The sequence below is a fragment of the Eufriesea mexicana genome, unplaced genomic scaffold, assembly GCF_001483705.2.
Source record: "Eufriesea mexicana isolate 0111107269 unplaced genomic scaffold, ASM148370v2 scaffold1837, whole genome shotgun sequence".
Lineage (NCBI taxonomy): Eukaryota > Metazoa > Arthropoda > Insecta > Hymenoptera > Apidae > Eufriesea > Eufriesea mexicana.
In genome coordinates, this window is record NW_016909955.1 from 148077 (window position 1) to 160910 (window position 12834).

Below are 12834 nucleotides of genomic sequence, written 5' to 3' on the forward strand. Positions count from 1 at the left end.
AAGAAAAGAATTATTTGAATTTTTAATATCAAATAGATGTACGTTAGTATAGGATAACAGGGATGTAACAAAACATTGCAAATTTAATATTCGCGTGGAAGTCTTACGCTAATATATTTACAGAGAACGATCATCCAAATATATCATTAGTATACATCAACTTCGTGTTCGTATCATTCCGACAGGGAAAACTAAAGATCTGTTTTCTTTTTTTTTCTTAATGTATTACGATGTTCTAATTGTCGTTTTTTTCTTGTCGGAATGCTGCACACTTTGCAAATCGCTGATATAGATGATGGAAGAGACTCAATGAGCGTCAGTTGCTTATCGCGAAGAATTTTTTCGTTTAGATAAATGACGCAGATTTGAGTTAGATTCGACGGATTGCACAACAATTTTGCGATACGTTAGCACCTAAACGAAACATCGCTTACAATGCAAAGATACGTGGATCGCGTGTTGGTGTCCCGTCAAATAGAAAAATAAATAAATGACTATTTACAAGATGGAAAATGAATCTGTGCGGGTTCCACCGCGATTCTAGTACTAATATAAGCTACGATTCGATAGACGTTACTATTAGTACTTCATGTAACATCCAACTTTACATCGTAGATGCGCTATTAACATGACTTTATAATTACAATTGCTTTATGAGAATGTATTCTAAATACCATACTCGAATTCTCTACGCACGAATTTTATATTTTTTTTTGGTCTTTTTTATTTTTAAATTGATATCTTTTTGTTCGATCTTTAGATAATTCGTGTTTATTCTTTTTATTGTAAGAGCGGATTATGTCTCACGGATATGTTTTGAACCAGGGATACTAACCGTCGCTGAACTCGAATCGTGTATGTACACTTATTATTTGACGAAACGGTTATTCCAATTTATAAATTAAAAATAACTTATAATTAATCTCATTTTGTATCCGTTGACGAAACACGTAGGTATGTTCCATTACACAAATACTATATACAAAATACAAAATAGAAAACAATATATAACATAACAAAAATCACACAATAATATAATATTATAAGAAAAAAAAAAAGCTACGTAGAGAGCCGAATCCGGTTGCGGTTACGGTTAATATCCCTGTTTTGAACTACCTTCTGGTGATTGTCTTTACATACATTTTTTTTTTAACCGCCCATTTGAATCGACAAGTTCTTTTCCCCTTTCACCGTTCATGGATAAAAAAATATTCAGCAAAATGATTGATGTATAACCTTCGTTTTTTGAGAAGCACGGGGGAAAGAGAAAAAGGGAGCGTGCCGTGATGTAGTTGTTGCTTATGGCGGTAAAAACTACATTATTTCGACATATTTTTTATGCGTAAAAAATGTGGTTTAATTCTGATTACGTTGCTTGTTGCAGATGATAGGAGAAACGTGTGAATTAATAAAAAAATCAATAAAAAATTTAGTATCTCGAAAAGATATTCATCTTTGTAGATTTTCTAATATGGTTCATGGATGATGAAATGGTAAAGTTTGTCACTGAAGTTAACGATGACGGTTACAGTTGTCCTAAATATTTGTAAATTTTCTTCAATCCGTTTACCATAAGGAAATTTGAAAAATTATGCACGGATATGTTCGTTTAACGCTCTTCAATTCAATCGAAAAATTCGTATCTAGGACATAGAGTGTCTCGTTACAAGACTGACGATAGAAAGGACGTAATATTTCGGTTTTATTTATCTGTTACTAATGAAATGACTGGTTTGAGGTTAATGACTCCGATCGAGAATCGCGAATCATAATTATTTGCGGAATTGCGGGAAGATGAGACGCACGTGTTGACACGTGAGGGCGCGGTTACCGTTCGATAGGAAGATCGATATATCGAAGGGGGGAGAAGCTCGAGTCGAATTATATCGCACTGACGATAGTATCGCGATGTCTTTGCGCCATTATTCCGACCTGACAACTGTCTGCGCTTGATCTTGGACTAATATTGCATTCGATCATAGATCCATTTCGTTTTTGTACGACCACGGATCGAAATTCTCCGCACTCGCTAGTTGACGGTTGGTTTCCTCGGGCACGTGCACCCTTTGTAAGAATTCTCTTGAATGCTTCTCGGAACTCTGTGTTAAAGATGCTGTAAATGATCGGATTGAAGGCCGAGTTGCTGTAGCCGAGCCAAGTGAGTACCTGTTACATAGCAAACTTTGTTTCTTTTCATGCACAAGTTCTTTTCTTTCTTTACTTTTTTTTTTTGTATAATCGTAGTATTACACTAAGAGCCGTTTGAAAATATATTATTATTATAATTGCTATAAATAGTAAACGTTAAGATTCATTTCTGGAACGTTTATGAAAAGAAGAAATATTCGTACTTGGAACGCTCTGGGTGATATGCAAGTCTTGCAATATGCAGTGATGATATTTACGCAGAAAAAGGGTACCCAGCATATTAAGAAAACACCCATAATTACACCCACTGTTATGGCGGCTTTATGATCGGACACGTGATAAGGACTTGTCGGCTTCGTTTTTGTTTGTGGTTTTGATGGTTTATTCCGAGTACTTTTCGCACGAAAACTCTTGGCCATTGAGGTGTCCGGCAGTTTCGTTACTGCACGGATACTTTTTACGTGTTTCTGTGCGTAGCAATAGAGCCTGGAAACACGAAATCGTGCCTTTGAATCTTATGACAAATTTCGGTAATTAAGATCTCGGGCCAATTTTATGAGTACGTTTCCTTAAGCATTATATCTCGAGCTTACCTGCAATAAATTCCCAGCATTACGATGCAGGGCACGTAAAAAGATATGGAAGAGGAGACTACCGCATAGGTGGGTGTAAGATCTAAGGCGCACGAAGGATGTTCCTGAAAGATGAAACAATCGAACAGTAGACGTAGAGTTGTTCAAACAAAAATAATCGTTCTTTCATACATCATACCAGGTATATCGAATTTCGAAGGTGTAAAGAATAAATAGTTAGAATAACTTTCGTTTTCGTTCTTTCAAGATATATCGAAAATTGAACGTCGCGATTAGACGTATTTATCGTACATACCTCTTTGACATCGTCATAAGTTACAGGCTCATTTGCTCGGTGAAGGCCTAGGCTGATTGGCACGAAGGATATGAGTCCTGCGAGTAACCACACGATAGCGATTCCAGCACCCGCGACTCTTTTCGTCACCCAACGGCCGTATCTGATTGCGAAACGAGACAAAAGCTTATTTCAACGATCAAGAGAAGACAGAAATGACAAATAGAGTGGAGTATTGCGCGGAATACTCACCTAAGAGGATCCTTTATGTGAATGTAACGGTCAAGAGAGATTGCGCAGAGATTCAGAATAGAGGCAGTGCTGCACATAACGTCAAAGGCGATCCAGGTGTCGCAGAATCCCGGACCAAATACCCAATAACCGAGGAGATCATTCACCCCGGCAAAAGTCATAACCAGACAACCAACGAACAGGTCGGCGGTAGCGAGGGAGGCCAGGAATAAATTTCCTATTCTCCGTAAACCACGGTCCGTGTATATTGCCACGCAGACTAAAATATTGCCCGCGACGGATAAAAATATCAAGATCAGGAAGAGAAGTCCTGAAAGAATCGGGCGAACAAACTGGACTAGTGGAGAATCGATGGAGTTTGCTCAAACAGTATCACTCACCCCTCGAAGAGCTGAGTTGAGATGCATCGAATGTATGGTGATATCAGACACTTTTTACGATATAACAATAGAAAGATTCGTAAATGAATGGTAAACCTTGGGGATACAAATGATTAGATATACCATTTGTGTTTCAGAGAAAGCAAACGACATGAATGCGAGATGCATTATTATAGATGGGAGAAAAGGACAAGAAAGATTGATGATATATTCCTGTTACGGAAGAAAATGTTAAATATTTAATATCAGATTGGCAGAATGAACAAATTTTATGCACAGGAAAGTATGAAAAGTATAACGAAATAACGAGAGATAAGAGGAAGGCGAGAAGAAACAGAATAGAGAATGAAATTGGTAGGAAATAGAAGGATATAGTGAGCTTGGATCAAAGTTTTCGAGTGAAGGGCCTCTCAGAGGGTGGTTGTCTTCGAGGGGCGAGTCGCGATCGATCAAATGGGAAGTTTAGCGAACCAACTAGAAGCACCGACAACAGCGAGAAAGTGTCTTCAGGCAGATCTTCTTTCCCGTCTGTCTGGTTGTTCTGTAAACAGATAAGGACATTTTCTATGTACGCCAAATCTTTTGTTACATGGTAATTAATAACTATACTAAATGATTTTCTTAATTTTAATGCGTATAATCGAAGGATATTTTCTCGGATAATTTTATGGGACGCGTACGAGCAGTTCTTCGTTATTTTCTTGTCTCCTTTGCAGCTCATTTTTCTCTTTTCTCTTTCTTCTCTTGCCTATCTAAAAATGTAGCACGGGTTTCTGATTGAGAATGGCATACTGCAACGTGCACGTACACGTTGCTACTTCTATTTTCTCCTTATATTTTCCCGATATTTTACGCCAAAGCTGTAGATATACCGGGAATACTTTCGAGATTTGTATTCACGGAAAATCGATATTACAGACGGACCAAGATGACGTTGGATTTACAGGCTCTTTACTTCTGCTTGAACGCGTTGTCTGTCAAGCCGTTCTATCCCATCTCGAAGAAACGTAAAAATATCGCGAGATGAAGGGTGTCAGGATAAAACTTCTATTACGTGTATCTCTATGAGCTACTATGAGGTCTACCGTCGGTTTCTAGAGGTTTACTTTCCCCTTATTAACTCGCATTAATGCGATCTTTCCTCCCGTTTTCTATCGTGTAAATATTTTGATTTTGTGCTTGTGTACGTAAAACATTCGATGTTCGTGTTATCCACGTCGGATATATTTCTTAACTTTCCTTTTTCTTTGAACTTTCATTTTTCTGTCGGTTTCACCTCTTCTTCCAAATAATATCTAGTACGTCAGGCAATGACCAATAAATATTCATGGGTTGTATCTAACATCGAATGAATAATCGACGAGTCAACTCTTCAGTTTCGAATTTAACGTTTTACATTTAACTTGATATTTATCGTAGTAGTTTTTAAGAAAGACATCGGATTTCCGTTGTGTACACGGTAATGGCTGTTAGCGCGAAAATCGCTAAATTTGCTAAATTCGTTAAATTTAAGAAATGGATTGCGGTAAATGGATTAATGCCATTCGATTTCTCCTTCCTTTGACGTTTCGTTGGGGGAGCAGTATTTAACGACACTCGAAATCCCCGTAGCCCGACCTCGCTTTTAAGGCGGTCGTATTTTTTCTTGCCTGTCCTGTTGGAAAAAACTTCTGCATCGCTTGCCAGGTACATTGATTTTCTGAACGTAGTGCAACCTATGCATATGCAAAGAGAAACATTTCATTGTGGTTGCAGACTACTCTCGCCTTCTTCCGCAAGTTATTTTACGTAATTAGAAAATTAAGATCAACGAAGGAGATTGTTGTTGTTTTAACGTAAAATTACGTTTGTAAGGCCGATCTCAACATCGTCCCAACTGCTTACTTCATTGTTGTTCATTATTTGAAACCTCGTCGTAATTTTTCCCATTCTCTTCTGCATTTTTCATACGGTGGAATGAATTTTAGAAACGAAACGACCGTTGTAAGTGCCTTATGTTTTATTTGATCAAAGCCCTATTCTCATGGGAATTTCTTCTTCTCCTCTGTAATTGCGAAAGAAAGGTTTATTCACGTGGCAGAAGAAAAAGGTGTCTCATAAATATCAATTTTTTTGATAAGCTGTAAGAATCCTCCCTTTGCTCGTTTTATGCGTTCTCCGCTTCATTTATTTTTTCGACGTACAAGATTTACCTCGTATACTATTATGGCAAAATAAGAAAAGAAATTCACCTCGAGCCGGCATTTTGACGTGTAAATGTGCATGTGGAAAAGTACATGATATACGCGTTACAAATAAGAAGCGAAAGGAGCGAATATTAAAAAGTTATGCGTCAAAAGGGAAAGATATATGAAACCTAACTGAAAGAAATATTCAAAAGGGGCCAGAGTTGCTGGTATTCGAGATTTACGATTCGCCATTCTTCCGTCTCTGGGGATTAATTGCTCTTCCGGTTGAATTTCCAACATCCAAGTTGGCCTTGGATGGTTACGAACCTCGTTCCTCAAATAATCTCAAAGGGGAATCTCGATGGATGAAATCGTGTCATCTCTGCTTTCGAAGAAATCGATGAGGTAATCGTTAACGAGAGAATTTAGAATCAAGTTGCGGAACGTTATTTGTTAGCTCGTATGTATGTAGATGATGCTACGTCATCCCTCGGGAGTATCCAGAATGGTATACCATACTGAAACTTGCATCGTATCGCAAAATTGCCTAGTCGTTCGAGGTATTAAAATTCGCTATCGCATATCATTCGCTATTTTTTTCCCAATTCATCTTTTATTCTTCCCGTATAGACATCATGTCTCTATACTTTGGGGTCATTTGTCCGTCGATATCGACGATATCGAGAGCAAAGTTTTCGAGGCTGTTGGAAGTATGTAAGTTTATAGGAGGATTGAAGTTCGCGCGACGCGTCGACCATTAACGATAAGATGAAGACGAAATAGCAGAAAAAGAAGAAAAAGAAGGAGAAGCTTCTCTCAAAGTTAAGATTATAGTACTTTCGCGCTATCGCTTTCCGTGCAGTATTTGCAATTTATCAATCTATACTCTGTACGTGTCTGACAAGAATCCCCGTGGGACGGCGTAAGGCCAAGAGGGCTACTCTGTCCGCACCGCCTGATACCACCTTCGATGCTCCTGAAATCCCTACTTTCAGATTCTCGGCAGCAAATGCTGACATAGTAGTGCGAGATAAGTTACGTCGCTACTCCTTTTATTTTATGTTAGCAACTAAGACTGATTTTATGTCAACGCCACTGCTTTGTGTCGCTCGTTATCGCTCTATCTCGTCATTTGCCCTCTATGTTCTCCATATCTCGTTTGTTCTCTTCGTCACGTAATACAACCTACGATCTGATTTCTAGATATAACGTTTGCAACTGACGTGGAAAATTCGCGTGTCTCATTTCAACGATTTGTAATGCTGAGTTGGACTATTACGTTATTGCACTATGACTAATCGGATCAGTCGGACTTTCGTAGGATTTTTCGTCTTGTCCATTTGCCTTTCGTTTTTTCTTGATTTATCTGCAGTTTTTATTTCAGTCGCTAGACGAGATTAATGAGATTATTCGGTACGTCGTTCTCGTTGCATTAGCGTGGTAGTATACGTGAAACGGGATTAACGTTAAGATGTTAACTGCTATTTTATATCAGAAATATGTGTCGGTTAAAGATACTCAAGAAGTTATTACGTTTTTAAAGCTCTTGTTTTATTTTGTGCAGTCCATTATTGCAATTTGTGACTGTGCTCTGAAAATCCAGGAGGAAAAGCGAGGGTGTAGTATTCGTTTAATGAGAAACAGTCTATCACTGTTTTTCAGTGAAAATGAAGAAAATGCGAAATAGTTAAAAAATACAGCGAGTTCATACTCGGGTTTTGCGGTCCATCGAAAGTTGCAAATTCACATGAGTTGTAGAACGATTTTCGACACATATGTATGTAGATAGTGTAAAAGTTTCGCGAGTTAGCGTGAATTACGAAGTCCCCGAGCGATAATCGCACCTGTTGGCTGGATGGTTGCTGAGAATCAATTTTCAGAAGTTCTTGCTGGCGTATTCGTACGAAAAGAGAGAGAGAGAGAGAGAAAGAGAGAGAGAGAGAGAGAGAGAGAGAGAGAGAGAGAGAGAGAGAGAGAGAGAGAGACAAACGAATCGATGGTATCTCATTAAAACGGACCGATTTCATGGATGAAATAGTCGAATCATTTCTCGTCAAATAGAAAATGCAACAAAACGTAATTTTCCGGATTTTCTTAACGAATTGTTCGGTCAAATCTTTCTTTCGTTTGTTCTAATCTAATTAAAGATTCTATTCTCTCGCGTAGGTCACGCGATTCGTATTTCTGAATTCGATAATGTATTCCGTTTTCCCGAGTGTGGTCCGGATAGAGGCTTAGAGTGCAATAAATTCTCGATGTCGAACAGGGAATCGAAATTCCAGTTATTCGATCCACGAACACGGGAGCCGTGGCAAAATCGTTTTGAAAGGGTGTCGATAAATTCAACGATATGCTTTTGGTTCCGTGCTATTTTCAGGAATCTATTTTATTCCTGAAATTTATTCCCGACATTTCCCTATTACAATTGCCAGCACCGAGAGAAAAACGTGTTTGACATGCGTACATCAATTGTCGTTATCCGGTTAGAATAGACGCGTGTGCGCGTAACGCGGCAAATGCTGTGGGGTACCTTTTAATGCGAAGGGAATGCATTTTGCTGGATATCGCGGTTCGTGTGTCGCGGTGTCTTCAAAATTCGATCAATGGACATCGAATGCCACTGACAAGCGGTATTGTGGTTTCGACAAAGTGTACGTACATACCTGCTATAAAAGTGTATAGCAACGTAGCGGAATGCAGTAGCCAAGGGAGCGTATAAACGTGACGCGATACGGGTGTCGAATCAGAGAACAGGCGCGTGCTCCTGCGGGTTTATCCATAGGAAATTTGGAAATCCACGCGCGACACTGGCACGTAGCGTCTTCTTGTCACGGTTCCGCTAGATTCTTCGACAAACTACGAGTTTCAACGTGACACGAAAGAAAGCTTAAGGCGACACTCGCGAGACACGTCGCGGAAAATGTAATTTTGTAACGTCTCCTGCCGACTTTCAAGGGTTGACCTATTCGCGGCTTGATCCGATTCGCCCGTTGGCAAATTCTACTTTATGGCTGGTGGGCGGGCCGTGGCAATTCCGCGAGATGAACGGTGAAGTACGCGTATACACAATAATGTCTTTTCCAATTAAATTTCCTCGTTTTAATCAAATACATTTCCGGTTTCTGTAACGACCCCGAATTCATCTGCTGCGCGTTATTTACGCATGAACCAGGCTTGGTGAAAGACCGTGGGTCGCATTATCGCGATTAATCGTTCCCCTTAATTGAATTTTCGAATTCATTACTCAAGCTGTGACGCGTAATTTATTTTAGATCTCTATTCGTCGACTATGATCGAATTATAAGTTCGCGAGCTACCTAGTGCCCATGTCACTCGTTATAGATCGTGTACCTGTCGGTTTTCCACTTTCTTCCTACGAAATTAATTTCACGAATTTCTCCAGCGACCTTTTCATCGTAGTAGAGTGTCACGATTATGTATGTGGATTATACCCGTGCTTCGATGGTTCCTGTGTCTAAAGCGCAAAGAGAGGGAGTGAGATGGTGTTTCTTGGTAGCGTTTTGATTCAAACAGTCAATACAGTATCGGTCATCTATCATACTCGATAATGTGGAATTTGTTAGGAGAATTGGAGGGATTCGAGTGTGTAAGGGCGCATGTCCGCGGTAATTAGAGCATTAACGGGCTCGTTTGTCACGGCTATGGTGCAGCTACTATAACAACGGCGATGCGATTGTGCCGACCACGAAGCACTATCGTAGGCAGCTGAGGTTGGCTTTCCTGCAGCTCAATCCCTTATCCGTTAGAATCTAATTACATCGGCTGGTTATGGTCACTGCAGAAAGAGAAAGCGGGAAAGTGAGTTTCGATCATTGTTGATCGAACAATGATATTTCATCGACGTGATCGAGAATGATCGTCAATGCTCTTGCTTCCGAAACGAACACTTCTTCCGTTCGTAAAAGACGGAGCGAGAAGAATCGAACGAATCGAACGAATCGACCAATCTATTATAAAGCTGTTCGCAAAGTATGCTTTTATATTTTGCCCCACCCTATCTCGTAATACCAGGATTAATCGTGGATTAATCGTTGTACGTATTATCGCGTTCTCGTCACCGACGCTTTCAATTTCACTACGAACGGATCGAGATTGAAACCGGTTATCACGAGTTTGGTCGAAGGATTAATTCATTCGAATTCGCGGAATCGACGAATCTCTAGATATCTAAGTTTTCCTCGAAGTTGTACGATGTACGTACGATTATTTTTATCAGTAGGCTTTCGTGAATATATCAATGAAACGACTCATTAGTTATCTTGTAGGAGGTATTCTAAATACAATTGTCCTTTGCGATAGCATCGAGTCAAATAATATTCATTTGTTTACCGATGATGCATTTGGTCATGTTAGATATTTCGATTATTTCAGTAATTCCACGTGGCTGTCTTATAAAGTGACAAATATACGTTGTGCAGCTCGAATAATTAAATTTTCGTTCCTTCGTTGTATAATTAAATTAGTTACCGTTGACAAAGTCAGTTGATTACAAGTAATTCGTACATAGCGCTCTAAAAGTGAAGCGCTAATTTACGTAGTCAATTAAATACGGCTCGTTATTAAAATGCTTTAAAATCGCTTTTCCATATTGCCGTTGCAACTTATGGGCAGCCTTTGATCGACAGCTCGGAATATTACGATACGCGGGATTTTAGGCAAAAATACTCTAAATAAATTGCTATGGGCAGTGAAGGTAGATGGAGGTCACCGGGAGCAGGGCATTGGTCGATATGCCAACGTCTCCTGCCTGCAGGTGCACCTGAGGTCATACGCGACCTAGCACAACCTGCATCCAACGTTGAACGTTGCGTGCGCGGACTTTTTTCAATTTCCAAGTAAAAACCACTCGCGTTACACTGCTTTCGCTTTTTCGTTTCGGGCCCAGCAACCGCGTAGATTTATCCCGTAGACGACTCAGCGTACCGGCGAAATTCGCGTAAAAGTTTCGCGTTTAACTCGTTGGCTCTGCTCGTTCGTCGCACATAATAATTCGACGTATCGGGTAAGATCTATGACGAATCACGATCGATGTACCCGACACCATAGGTTGAGAGGAATTCGGTCGAAAGAGCGTGTCACCCACGAAGGATACAAAGTTTTTTTGGTCGAAATTGCGAGTAACGTGTTTGAACACCACGATGGGAGCAATATTAGCCGAAGGGCTGAGCCACGCTTATCGAAGTCGTTTCCATCTCCTCTGTGCGAAAAATGTAATTTTCGGTTTCATCCTCTGGGAATGTAGTTCTTCCCCATTCACTCGGTCCTTTCTTATCTGACTCGTGATGTCGCGCACCTTCAAAGTCTTCGCCAGAACTTCTCCGAAGATACTTTCTCCTCGTGATATCGAGACCCCGTCGCTCTTGATTTTATGAACGATTACCACTGTATTTCAGCAGCGTTCCAATCACTTTTCTAGCTCTTTGTTTGCCACGTAATGAAAGTCTCTGTGAATTTTATAGTCTGTAAAATTGTGCAAAATCCCGATCGCAGGGTGGGTATTGAAAGGACGCGATACGAAAACATTGGACGGAAGTCGAATCGATCGACTGTCTGGAATAAAAATACTTGCGTTTCACGCGAAACTCGGGGTCCTAGAAATACCTATACGTGTCCGATGTCTGGTGATATAATGCAAACGATATAGGGACAAATTGCATCTATTCCTGTTTCATTGCCAAAATTGAAGAGCATTGTCAAGTAAATTCATATCACGCAGCGGTAGTTTATAGCGAGTTTCCTGGTGTTGTAACGAGAAAGCAATTTCCGTAGGTAGGTCTTCCGGCTGAAATACGTTCTCGTTCTCTCTAGCTCGCGCACCAAGGGAAAAAGCAGATGCTATTTGGAAAGCCAGAATTTCCACGATGACGCTTGTTAATTTCGTTAATGGAACTGAGAGAGAATGTTACGTCTAGATCTGGACGGAGCGCTGCTGCTTATCTTTTGCAAAAGTATCGCTTTAACTGCTACGTGCACGTATACTAAATGCATGTCGTTGACGCTTTAGCGTTCGACTTTAAGCGGATAATACGGCCGATCTTGTATGTACATATCCATCAAAGTTTGCATACCAAAATTATGTCGGCGATTCGTAATCGGAGCAATCGATACGCCAGGACTAGTTTTCCTCCTACCGAAATAGGCTGTGATTGGATTAGTTTAAGCTTGTCCCACATCTTAAATGTCAATTGCTTTGTTCGAAATATGCATATCCGCATATACCCATCGTTCTAAAATATCGATATCGTTCCGATGTTGCCCAAAACGGAATAGCTTCATTGAATTTTTTATCGAAGTCAGTTGGTCATTGAACGAAAGGCACGAGACGGAGTTTATTAACTTTCCGACAAAGCACGCTGACAGTGGATGGCATGCGCGATAGTCGAATAAATAAGCATGCGAATGGACGGAAATATCGAAACTTTTCTATGCTTTTTAACGGATACGTTATGTCTTTTTGTATTTAAAGTCGAACGACGCGTGACTCGTCTTCCATTAACGAGAACATGCAGGCTATTCCGTCTGTGATAATTAAATCGCGCTTTTAAATGCGGATTGAGTATTTGCGAAAATTATTCAATTATCGGCAGATTTCGGCGGAAAGCATTTATACATCTCTTCCCGCGTCTCTTAGCGCATTTAGCCCAAAGTGCAGTCGAATTACGTTAATCACCGCAATGATCATGAACCAACGCATCGATGGGAACGATTCGGCCGTGTCCGTGCAAATGGATTTAGTTGAAATCCGATTTCCTTTTTACAGCGCGTTAATCCGATGCTAGAATTTATCGATTAATCGACGCAAAGTTGGCAGGATATTCGATGGAACATGGCTAAGCATATTTTACTCCACGGTCGGACAAGTAATTTTAAGGTGTTTGTAGGATGTTCGGTGATCGGACAGCTATTGCGGTTGCCCTGTTACCATGGATCGTGACTGTATAGGCACTGGTGCCTGCTAATGACGCGTTGTGTCCCCTGCTGGACGCCTCTCTGAACCG

General features: G+C 40.2%; 1 protein-coding gene across 1 annotated transcript in view; it reads right to left on the reverse strand.

Moving 5' to 3' along the window:
• Window positions 1–1602: 1602 nt before the first annotated feature.
• The window catches only part of Dop1 (dopamine receptor, D1), a 35898-nt gene continuing 24666 nt past the window's right edge, over window positions 1603–12834 (reverse strand). The window contains exons 2-7 of the mRNA XM_017902600.1: window positions 4119–4188; window positions 3268–3577; window positions 3037–3178; window positions 2742–2845; window positions 2352–2634; window positions 1603–2166 (exon numbers count right to left, since the gene is read on the reverse strand). Coding sequence (XP_017758089.1) covers window positions 1882–2166; window positions 2352–2634; window positions 2742–2845; window positions 3037–3178; window positions 3268–3577; window positions 4119–4188 — 1194 coding nt within the window. The 3' untranslated portion in view covers window positions 1603–1881. The remainder of the gene's footprint in view (window positions 2167–2351; window positions 2635–2741; window positions 2846–3036; window positions 3179–3267; window positions 3578–4118; window positions 4189–12834) is intronic.